At 42.6% G+C, this 12,582-nt stretch overlaps 1 protein-coding gene across 1 annotated transcript; it reads right to left on the reverse strand.

Annotated features, from left to right (window-relative positions):
• Positions 1-1,823: 1,823 nt before the first annotated feature.
• TEX30 (testis expressed 30) lies at positions 1,824-9,770 on the reverse strand. The gene is made up of 6 exons (XM_049778633.1): positions 9,712-9,770; positions 5,729-5,803; positions 4,871-5,101; positions 3,792-3,843; positions 3,179-3,384; positions 1,824-2,288 (listed from the first exon to the last, which is right to left on the reverse strand). Exons 2-6 carry the CDS (start codon positions 5,741-5,743, stop codon positions 2,115-2,117), a joined length of 678 nt encoding a protein of 225 aa, XP_049634590.1. The 5' UTR covers positions 5,744-5,803; positions 9,712-9,770; the 3' UTR covers positions 1,824-2,114.
• Between the last annotated feature and the right edge of the window lie 2,812 nt (positions 9,771-12,582).

A 12,582-nucleotide genomic window follows, 5' to 3' on the forward strand; every position in this document is an offset into this window, starting at 1 on the left:
TCCTAAAAACGAATGTTTACGATTCCTATAGCTCAAAATATATCCCCCTTTCTCTGAAATTTATTAAACGATTAGGTGAATATGTTAGTCTATAAAAACTAGTCTCTATAGTTTTCTAACACTTGCACAGTTCACTAAACTTAAATAGCAACGTCATTAGAAACTGGAGAAGAGCTATACAGACACTATACCAAGGAAAACGGTTGGCCAATACCAACCACTAAAGATATCATATTTACTTATCAGGGAAATGCAAATAAAAATAGTTATGACCCCACACTTATAGAATGGCCAGAAAAATGCTGTAGGTTATGAAGAAAAAGGAATCTTCTTGGTGAGAATGTAAACTTGTTCCGCTTCTTTTTTTTTTTTTTTCTTTTTTTGGTTTTTGGGTCACACCCGGCAGCGCTCAGGGGTTACTTCTGGCTTCACGCTCAGAAATCGCTCCTGGCAGGCACAGGGGACCATATGGGATGCCGGGATTCAAACTGTTGACTTTCTGCATGAAAGGCAAACACCTTACCTCCATGCTATCTCTCCAGCCCATCTTTCTCCTTTTTAATGCGGCTGTTCTGTGTGCCCGGCGGCCGCTCCAGGAGTCAGGACTCTGCTCCTGGCCTGTCAGTGCACGCCCTGTGTGGCTCTCAAAATAAATTGCAATCGTGGTTTTGCCGAGATTTGGCTCAGTTAAAAAAAAGGTTGCGGGATGGCGAGATAGCATGAAGGTAAGGCGCTTGCCTTGCATGCAGGACGGTGGTTCGAATCCCGGCATCCCATATGGTCCCCTGTGCCTGCAAGGGGCGATTTCTGAGCTTAGAGCCAGGAGTAACCCCTGAGCACTGCCGGGTGTGACCCAAAAACCAAAAAAAAAAAAAAAAAAAAAAAAAAAAGATAAAAGGAAAATAAGGTTGCCCACCACTGCCCTAAATACAGTGATGGCTAACCTTTTTGAGCCCAGCTGCCCAAACTGCGGCACAATGCCCAGTCCTCCCAGTCCAGTCCTGTTGCCAGGTGAGCTGCAAAGAAAAGCAACCACCGGCACACTCGCCTCCCGCCTCGCTGCATACCTTAATTTCGGACCCCCCCTTCCTGCGTGCCAGCTGCACGCGTGCCATAGGTTTGCCACCGAGGCCCCAAAGCACCTGGAGAGGTCACTCCTGAATACAGAGCCCCAGAATTGTTAGGTGCAGCTCTCCCACCACAGAAAAATGACCTTATGATACAGCAATTCCACTCCTAGGTATGAATTTAAAATACAAAACCACTCGTTTAAAAAGACCCTTTCAGAGGCCAGAATGGTAGCACAGCGTGTAGGGCATTTGCCTTACACACAGCTAACCCAGGTTCGATCCTTGGCATCACATATGGTCCTGAGCTTGCCAGGAGTGATATCTGAGTGCAGAGCCAGGAGAAACCCTTGATCGCCGTCCCACAACCCAACCAAAAGAAAGATCCATTCAAGCTTATTATGCTCATTGTGGCTCTATGTATAATAGCCAGCATTTAAAGACAACCCCAGTGCCCAAATGACATGATTAATTTAAAAAAATGTTCTAAATGTATAGAATACTATTCAGTCATTAAAAGATGAAATCTTGTCTTTCGTAGTAACATGGAATTAGAAGGGGCTAAGAGACATAAATTAGAAGAAAAACAAAGATCAAATGTTGATCATACGTAGGCTGTAACAAACCCTTTGTCTGTCCACAGAACTAAGATTACCAAGGGTGTACACCTAAAATTTATTTACTCTTGCAAAACATGTTACTGCAACAGAAATAACACTACTACAAATTCAGTTGTACACAATAAAAACACCAATGTTAACAAATTCAAATGTTTAATATTTTTTCAAAACGTAACTATCTTAACGAAAATAAATTATATTTAGACCACCTTCAATATTTGTACATCATCTGTATATAACAGTGCTCTTAAAAGACATCTTGTAAAGGACAATAATTTCACAAAACATGTTTTATAAATGGGGGAAACATCAAAGAACATTAAATTACTTTGAAATATATCTCATAATGCTGAGAGGTATGCTTTTATTAAAAAATCAAATTAACTGTATTTGTATCCAAAATAACATGGCTTCTACCTAAAGACATTTATTTCCTGTCCATTTCCGTGATTTTCTGAATCCAAAACAAAATCTGTGTGTTGATTTCTCTGAAAACATCATTTGTTGACCGTCCTTTCACTGCCATTGAGTGGTTTGCCTTCTCAATCCAATGGATTTTATTAGGAGCTTGCATTTTCTGTGCCACTTTCTCCAACAAATTCTACAGGGAGAAGAAAAATAAAAGAGTATACGAGACTAGTATAAAGATCCTATTTCTCCCACACTCTTGTATAAACTGGCATCCATTCGTTGAGAGAGAGTGCAGGGTTAAGGCACTTGCCCTAAAAATGGTTGACAAGTTCAAACCCTAGTACCAAGTATGAGCTCTTCTATGAGTGAACATCAAGCACAAAGCCAGGAATAAGCCCAGTATAAAGGATAAGCATTACCTGGTCAAAATAACCAAGCAACCACAAAAAATCCAAACAAAAATCAATTTACTCTATTTGTGGGGTAAGGGCCACACACACTTAGGAGTCATCACTAGTGTGATGCTCTGGAACTGTATGTGGAGCTGGAGATCAGACTGAGGACAAGTGCATGCAAGGTAAGTAAGCATTTTAGTCTCTGTACTAACTCTTGGGTCCCCTCCAGACCTGAGACAACAAATTGTTCGAGGAAATGTACACAGAAGTAAAACGGTACTGTCTCTCAGTCAGAAATACTACAAAATACATGCATTATTTTTGGTAATAAAGTTAAAAACTGGAGCAAAACCCATAAATTTCTAATTTTTTTTTAGGTTCTTAGGTAAATTTATCAAATTAGCTTTTTATGGTTTGTTTTGGGGTCATACCCTCACCTCCCAGCTTACCTGTGGCTCTGTGTTCAGTGATTACTCTGGTGGGACTCTGAGAACCAAAAATAATGCCAGGAAATTGAACCTGGATTGTCTGTATGCAAGGCAAGTATCCTACCTGCTATACTATAGCTCTGACCCCTCAAATCAGCAACTTAAAAGAGACTGGATATTGCAAAGCAATAGCTTACTCCCAAGATATTTTTTCACTCTTTCTCTCTCATTCACACAAACACCAAGTTGTAATTCACCTTTTCACACATTTCATCAGCTGAGCCTGACACAAACAGTACAGGATCTTTTATACGAAAGAGATCTTCATCTCTGAGCTTATGCTGCTGCTTCGGATGGTGCAGGGGATAAGAAATACAAATGAGACCTCGAACAAAATCATCAGCATCATCTGGCTCGATATGACACATTACAGAAGCAGCTGCTCTTGAGCCCATTGAACGACCTAAGATCAATTAAAACTAAGTTCAGTTGAAAATAAAAACATACATAGAAATAGTGATGATGATGTATCAAAACTAGTCTTTGAAAAGTAGCAATAACACTAGCTGTAATACTGAAAATGTTTTACCTATAGCTAACTGATCCGAAGACAAATGAGAGGAGGGAAGCAATTATTTTTCTGATTAATACAAAAAAGATCAAAGTAGATGGTGACTTAGCTATATATAAAAGGAGAGAAACTGGTTTACAAAATACGGGATTTATATTTAAACTTGTTTTAAATCAACTAATATCAAGAAGTGATTTACCAAAACACAAAATATACTTTAAATTAGATTGTTCAATGTCATTACTGATTACCTATTACTACATTAACACCATTAAGTATTCATAAGTATTGCCACGTACCTCCAAGGAAAACACCTGCAAGTTTGTATTCGGCTGAGGTCTTTAGGTAATTCTAAAAAAAAAAAAAAAAAAGACAAAAAAACAACAACACAAAAACAAACAACCAAAAAATAATCTATTAGAAAGCCAACATATTTCCAATCATGACTGAAAATAAAAATCTTTGTAAATAAAGATTTATAACCACAAAATAGTATGCAATTTTTCTGAAAGGGGTACCCTAGACTTTGCTATCCTGTCTATGGCTTCAATATCAAATCCTATGTTGAGTATATTAGCAACATATCACTTACCTGTCTAAAAAAATCCAATCAAATACTAATTTTTCAAAAATGTGAAAAGGTAACACAAGTTTTTAATACATAATTTAAAATAATACATATCTGCTATAAAGCTCTGAAAAACTTAGCAAATGTAAAATCATTCAAAATTTCAAGTTTCTTTTATCCAGAAATTCAATTATTTCTAGGTAGTGAAAAGTCATATTTACACATTTACATGACAGTAGGCAACAAATCCAGAAGAATATTTAAAAGTTCTATTTCAATAAGAGAATCTCATAAATAACTTCCTTTTGACAATAGCAAAAACATTTATGTGAGTATACATCTCCATGGAATTTTGATTTAAAAAAGGTATCTAGCAGTACATGTACAGTAAGATTTGGTGTTTTATTGATTTGTTTTTGGGCCACACATGGCAGTGCTCAGGATTTACTTGGTTCTGCACTCTTGGCAAGCTTAGGGAACCAAATGGGGTGTCAGGAATTGAACCCAGATTTGCCACATGCAAGTCAAGTGCCCTACTGCTGTACTATCACTTTGACCCAAGGTACTGTGATGATTAAAAAAATCTTTCTCAATTTGGAGAGAGGGTGGTGCCAGGAATCAAAGCCAAGGTTCATAGTTGCAAGGCAAGTTTTCTACCACTGAACTATACCTCTGGTCCTAAAAGATTTAATCATACCAAATAACTGCTAATAAAATGTCTATCCCAAAAGAGTTAATTAAACTAAATGACTGCTAATAAAATGTCTTAAGTCAACTAAAAAATAATAAGATAGAAAAACTCTTTCTTACCAAAACTGATTTATATGCCTTAATTCTATGTACAATGTTAAGGCCTTTACAAGTAAATCTCAGGCAAAAAAAGCCATGAGATGCAAGATGGGACGCCAGTGACATCAGATGAGGCAGATTCATATCTCCTGATGCTCCATGTGTAAGGATGACTCCATATGTTAAGCTCTTGTTAGGTACCAAACAAACAGCATCTAGTAACTTATTTCCAAAAGGTATTTTTAATTTAACCTGGAATTCAAGAGAAGAAAGAAAATGATTTCCTTGCCTTTTCAAACTGAGTAAGTCTATAAATATAATTTGCTTTGTGAGAACCATGATTCAAGTCATGGTCTCCAAATAAAAAGAAATGACAGAACAGCTAGCACTTAAGAGGTGCTTATATAATGTGTCAGCAACTATTATAAGTATTTTATGTCTTAACACATTTAACCTTTCTAGACCTTTTCTTTGTCAAGTACCATTCTCAACATTCACAGTAGCTAATGCTGATGCACAGAAGGTTAAATAACATACATGCCCAAGGTTAGAGTCACTAGTTAGTATTTCAGTCTATTTGCTTTTGGGGCCATATACTGGTATGCTCAAGGCTTACTCCTGGCTCTGTGCTCAATAATTCATTCCTCAGAGGGCTGTAGGGGGTGTTAGGGATTGAACCGGGGATAACCACATGCAAGACAAATTCCTGAAAGGCAAATAAAGGCCTTCTTCGCTGTACTATCTCTAAAGCCCCTACTTAGTTTTTACTCTTAATCAAAAACTGTAGCTTTATAGTGCAAGCTGAAACTAAGAAAATTACCCCAACACCAGATGATTAAGCCCCCCCCCAAATGGAAAGCATATGAAAATATGTATTACCTCTGTAAGACTCATTTTCACTGTTGAATAACAAACTTAAAGTGCATTAACATCTACGAAGCATAGGACATCTCCCTGAAAACAAAGTTCATTGTGAAAGATGGGTAGGCAGACATGGATATATATATATACAAGAATGAGCAAATTCAGGAGCTAAAACAAACACATTTAGAATTAGTACTTTTAGAATGGGTATCATGGGCCCAGAGAGATAGCACAGCGGTGTTTGCCTTGCAAGCAGCTGATCCAGGACCAAAGGTGATTGGTTTGAATCCCAGTGTTCCATATGGTCCTCTGTGCCTGCCAGGAGCTATTTCTGAGCAGACAGCCAGGAGTAACCCCTGAGCACCGCCGGGTGTGGCCCAAAAACCAAAAAAAAAAAAAAAAAAAAAAAAAACCAAAACAAAAAACAAACAAAAAAAAGAATGGGTATCATAGGGGCCCGGAGAGATAGCACATTGGCGTTTGCCTTGCAAGCAGCCAATCCAGGACCAAAGGTGGTTGGTTTGAATCCTAGTGTCCCATATGGTCCCCCATGCCTGCCAGGAGCTATTTCTGAGCAGACAGCCAGGAGTAACCCCTGAGCATCGCCGGGTATGGCCCAAATAAAACAAAACAAAAAACAAAACAAAACAAAACAAAAAGAATGGGTATCATAAATGTGCATTATCTAATTATTTTATGGGTTTCTATGAACACTTAGAATTGTTTATGGGACCAGGTATGAAGCTGATGGATGTTATATAAAATAAAGAAAATTTTGGGACCGAAATGATAGCACAGAGGTAGGGCATTTGCCATGCAGGCTACCGACCCGAGACCAACCAGGTTCAATCCCGGGCATCCATATGGCCCCCCAAGATTGCCAGGAGTGACTTCTAAGCACAGAACCAGTAGTAACCCGAATGCCGACAGGTGTGGCCCAAAACAACAACAACAAAATGTTTTAAACAATGTGATACTGTTTTATGAAAGTATGAAAAAAAATTTTTTTCCCATACCTGGCAGTGCTCAGGGAACTAACTGGAGTGCTGGGCATCAGATCCAAGGGGCCATAAGGTAAATGCCCAAATCTCTATACTATCTCTCTGACCCTGAAGAACATTCTTATCTGAGTAGAATGGTGTACCTTGCCAGGCATGCACATGACTTAGACATGCACTTAGACATTTTTCTCTCATTTTCCCCTTTCAACCACCTTCAACTTAATTTATTGACTCATTTCCTTGATCATTCTTGTTCCTCAAATATCTCTCCCAATGTATAATGTATAAAACTATTCCCTCTGGTTATGTCTCTGCAGAGCCTCCTAGCAGACAGAACATACATGGTAACTCTGACTCTGGACTCAGCTACATGACTTGTTTTATTTGATGGAGAATACACAGATGTTTCAAAGAGCCTCTCCTGAGCTGAGGCATGGTAATTTCCAGAAGTATTCCTGAACTTTATTTTTGGGGGGCCACACCTTGTGATACTCTGAGATTACTCCTGGCTCTGCACTCACAAATCAGTCTTGGTAAAGTTCAGGGGACCCTCTGGGATGCTGGGGACTAAACTCTGGTAGGCTGCTTGCAAGGCCAGTACCCTACCTGCTGTATTATCTCTCCAGACTCTTGAATTCTTGCTATTTAAAAAAAAAGTATGCTTCAGGCATTTTAATTTTTTTCAGCCTGGGTCCCAAAATGAAGATATTGAGAGCAGATAGGAAATTAAAACTGGTTTGAGCACAGCCGAATCTGTGCTGAAGATCTAAACCACTAAAGGAGCATGAAATGTTGATCTGAAGAACCAAGAACACCAAATGTTATATGAGACATTGACAATTCAGGGTTCTGATGTTGCATTCCTTTCTACAGCAAAAGACCTTTTATTCAGTCTTATCAACATAAGATTCTCTATGATACATCTACGGTTCGCTGATCAAGTTAACCAGAAACGGAAATAAACTCATTCCACTTTTGTGGTGTCACCCAGAGCTCTTCAAAGGCAGCCAGTTATCCCCTGATTGTGCTATCGTACAATTTGAAGTTTCTGATTTTTCTTATCTAAGTTCTGATGGAACTCCTACATGCAAAACATGTTGAGCTATCTCTGCAACAGTACGCCTCTCTCATTTTGGCTTTTACATAGATGATGCAGATGATGCATTTGGGGAAGGGGGTTAACTGTAACCCACCCATCTCCATCACTTTATATCCTGCTGATGATTTTTCCCTTTTACACAAAGAGCTTCTTTCAACTTTCATGAATGTAAAACATTGCAAGGATTGTACGTAACTTCTCTATTACTGAACACTGAAACTGTGGCCAGTCTCTCATTCTACACTTCAGTGACATTATTTTCACGAGTGTGTAGGCATATGGTGAAGATCCCTTTTCTGGGAAGAGCTGTGCCAAGTGTTACATTCCCCTGCAAGTGTTTAAGGACATTAAAACGTAGTTGTCCCCTCCTACTCCTTCCCCTAGAGTCACAAAGTCCCTTTCCCTTTCCAAAATCAACAACCGTGATAACATGAATCCCTGTATGACTGTGTGTTTGCACTGAGTTTGTGCGATTCCTTAGTTTAGGATTTCTTTTTCAATTTAATTGAGTGCATGTACTGGATAGGTGTGTGCTATTATGTATGTTCTGTAATGGTGTGAATGGACCAGAGTATGTCCACTGCTGTCGGGGTACCAGGCTTTGACTCAGAGGGTCTGTGCCCTGGTGTTGTGAATATACTGTGTGTCTGTGTAGTGGATGTAGATGTACTGAAGGTTACGTTCTGGGGATGTGTATTTGGGTTTGTAGGAAGTATGCACCCTGGGGTGTGTGCAGTGTGTGTAAGGATGAGCATGTATGGGGTGTGTGTAAAGGATTCTGTGTATATGGGGGGTATGTGGATACCGAGGCATCTGTGTGTGAGGTGTGCATGTACTGTGTGTGTCGGGGTGGGAATGTACTGGGAGATGTATGTCCTGGGTGTCTGAATGGTATGTGTTGTGGGGTTGTATGTATGTGGCTGTGCATGTCCTGTGATGGGTTTGTACCACGTGTGTAGGCTCTGTGCGTACTTAGTGCATGCATGAAGTTACATGAATACTGGGTACGTGTTTGGGGGTATGAGTACTCAGGTGCTTAGATGGGGATATGGACTCAATGAATGGAAAGGGGATCATGTACTGCCATGTGTGTAGGCACCAGGCGTGTGTATGGGGCTATGTCAGTACTCGGGTCTGTATATGGGGGTTATGTCTGCGATGAATGTACAAGTGAGCATGGACCGATTTTGTGAGACAGTGTGTGTATTGGGCATGGGTATGGAGTTGTGTGTGTCCGGGTGTGTGTTGCTATGGGCCCATCAAATTGTAACGAGAGTGTGCCTGGGGGTATGTATGCGCACTAGATGCCTGTGTGGCGTATGTGTGTCTGGGTGTGTGTGTTCATGGATCAGCCAGGGATCAACCAAGTGTCAGGTGTGTGTGTGTGTATGTACTAGGTATGTATACGGTGTACTGGGGAGTGAATCGGTGTGTGCCCACTGGGTGGGCGTCTGTGTATCGGGTGTATGCATGGGGGGCCATGGGGGTGCATGTGCTACTGGGGTGTGTCCGTCCATCAACCAACCAGGGATCAATCCGGGTGTGTCTGTGCGGTGGGGGCCAGTGCGGGTGCGAGTCGGATCCTCCTGGGCTCGGTCCCCGTCCTCGTCGTCGTCGTCCTCTTGGTCGTCGCCGTCCACCTGCCCCGCCCCGAAGCAGCCCCCCAAGCCCCCCAGGACCCTCCCAGAAGGGGCAGACCTGCCTCTGCCTCTGCCTCTGCCTCCTCCCGGGCCCACCGAGGCGCTGCCTCCCGCGTCCCCGGGCCCGCCGTCCGTCTCCGCCCCTCGCGGCCCGCCAGCCTCCCCGCGAGCCCTCGGCGTCGTCGGGCGCCCGGGAGCCGCGTCTCTTCGTCCGTCCGTCCCTCCCTCCCTCCCTCCCTCCTTCCCTCGCGCACTCACCCGGCTCCGGGAAGCGGCCGCCCGCCGGGGAGCGAACTGCAGGCCGCGCTCGAAGCGACCGCGCCGCCGCCCGCGCCACCGCTCTGCGCACGCGCGCGACACGCCCCCTGAGAGCGGGGCACGCTGGGATTTGTAGTTCTCCTGCCTGGGTTGGCGGGAGAAAACCGGGCGCGGGACGTGCTGAGAATTGTAGTTCTGCCTCGGAGGGGACCGGGGTCCCGCGGGGCACGCTGGGAATTGTAGTTCTAATTAAGGGACGGGCGGGGCTCGGGGCACGCTGGGAGTTGTAGTTATGTCTGGGGCGGGCACTCTGGGGATTGTAGTTCTCCTGCCTCTGGGCAGGAGACAGGGCACGCTGACAATTGTAGTACTCGTGCCTCTGAAGGGTCGGGGTCCCGCGGGGCACGCTGGGAATTGTAGTTCTCTTTGGGGGCGGGCACGCTGGGAATTGTGATTTTTTTCGGCCTCTGCCTCTGCCAATGTCTCCACCGCAGCCACTGCCCCTACCCCTGCACCCCCACACCCTGGACCCCCCCACCTTTCGGCTCCCAGCGTCCTCGCCGAGTTCCTGACCCGCCTCGGAATCCTTTGCACGCACTGCTTAGTTGCACGGACCTGAACTCTTTTTTGTTGTTGTTGAAGAAAATGGCACCCCATAGTTGGTAGTTGACATCACTAATCGTAAGATAATTTGTTTTGGTAAGACCCAAAGCAACATGATTTAAAAAAAATTGAAAATTGAAAGAAAATTAAAGATATGGAAGAAAAAGGAAAGAAGAAAAAGTTCAGTAGCAAGGATATCTTTGAGAATTATTGAATCACCTATGAACTCATGAAAGCACTAGTAGAAAGTTTAGGAAGCTCTTTTTTTTTTTTTTTTAAGGATAAGAGTTTTAAAGAATACAGTAATAATGTGTGAGAGTAGCAATTGTTGTTGTTTGCATAGGCCCAGCAAAATATGGGGGAAGTGAAGTCTTGGAATGAATGAGGCCTTTCCTCTCTGGCACCCCCCTGCTCACCCTCATTGCAATTAGCCTTAGGTTGTTGACCCTGCTGCTGGCAAGCCTTGCAGAAGCAGAATCCAGGCAAGCCCTTCTCCCATTTACCAGCCCAGTTTACATCCCAGTAAGCATTTGAAACTCAAAGGGTCTTTCCCTTTGCAAGCAGGTTGCAACCTAAGTGGACATTTCTGTGCAAATGTTGCCTGTTAGTTCATCTGCTGAAAACCTCCCCTCGGCTCAGAGCCAAAGCCAGATAACTCAACAAAGGCTCTCTCTCTTCTTCCTTCCTCTCTTCCCGATGTCTAGGTGGCCTCTACTCCTGGGTGTCTGCTGTCCACACTAAAGGGATTAATCCTAACTATGCCCTTTGTAGATGAGACCCCAGAGAACAGGCCCCATTTCCTTGGGGGAAGAGGGTGCAGAGGTGGTCGCCCCAACATCTCCCCCAGGCTTCCTATTTCCCCCATATAAATACTATATATATATATATATTTAACTTTAACTCTCCTCTGGAATAAATGGCAAATCAATATATATATATATAAATATATATATATATATTTAACTTTAACTCTCCTCTGGAATAAATGGCAAATCAATATTTCCAGACTAATACTTGGCCCCTAGTCCATTTACTTCTTCCCCCTTTTCTGCTATGTCCCATTCACTCAGAAAACACCTATTTTTTATTTTATTTTATTTTATTTTATTTTATATTTTGGTTTTTGGGCCACACCCGGCGGTGCTCAGGGGTTACTCCTGGCTGTCTGCTCAGAAATCGCTCTTGGCAGGCACGGGGGACCATATGGGACACCGGGATTCTAACCAACCACCTTTGGTCCTGGATCGGCTGCTTGCAAGGCAAACGCCGCTGTGCTATCTCTCCGGGTCCGAAAACACCTAATTGTTACTTATACAAGCATTCTCCCCAAATTGAAGCTTTTTTTCCCCTTTTGTTTATGGGAAAGGTGGAGTTTGGGGTCACACCACTCTGGAGCTGGTACCCAGGAGCTCTTCCTGGCTCTACTCAGGGATTCCTCCTGGCAGTGCTCAGGGGAACACAAACTGTGGCTTTAAGGGGGAAGCTAAATGAATCTTGATACTAGCACATTAATCCCTGCACGTTCTCTTCTGCCCCCAAATAGAAGTTTTCTTTCCTGCTTTCTTGTCTTTTTTTTTTTTAAAGCTAAACTTGAAAAACAACTTGTTTTCAGAGGATAAGTCAATGATTTTTCAGTATATTTGCCATGTGCACCTAATCTAAGAGAAAACAGCACATTTCCTTCTGCCCCTTCCCATCCACCCTCCACTACACCTGCACCCACTGGCAGTTTCTCCCTGTTCTTATCTTTCACGCAGGCAACCTCCTACATTCTTGATCTCTAAAGATTCCCGACCCCCCCCCCCCCGCCCCTGGACATTTTGTACAATAGGCATATGGTATTGGTTTTTGGTATTTTTTTTCCTTAGAAAAATGTTTCCACGGTTCATGCACATCATAGTAACTTATACTCTGCTACTTCTCACCATTCAGTTGACTGCAGGAAAGTAGTTAATTGTTTAGATAAATCGTTTTGAAAAGTCCTTTAACCAATTGGTGGCTGTGCATTCGGATTGTCTACTGTTTGATGATTAAAATTGTGCTGCAGCAATATTCAAAGAGATTGAGGACTGTGTGATAACAGAGGAACTTGAAGGTGCTAAACTGGAATGGAGAAAGGGACCTCGAGGCTAGAGTAAGAAATGCAGCCAGAGTGAGGAAAAGCAAGTTAAATCCATCCTGGCCTCAGGGCCTGGAGGAAAAAGCAGCCCTTAGACCACAGAGTTCTTATCCAAGAAACATTGACTTCACACTTTGATCTGCAGAACT

Source organism: Suncus etruscus, chromosome 8 (assembly GCF_024139225.1).
Source record: "Suncus etruscus isolate mSunEtr1 chromosome 8, mSunEtr1.pri.cur, whole genome shotgun sequence".
Lineage (NCBI taxonomy): Eukaryota > Metazoa > Chordata > Mammalia > Eulipotyphla > Soricidae > Suncus > Suncus etruscus.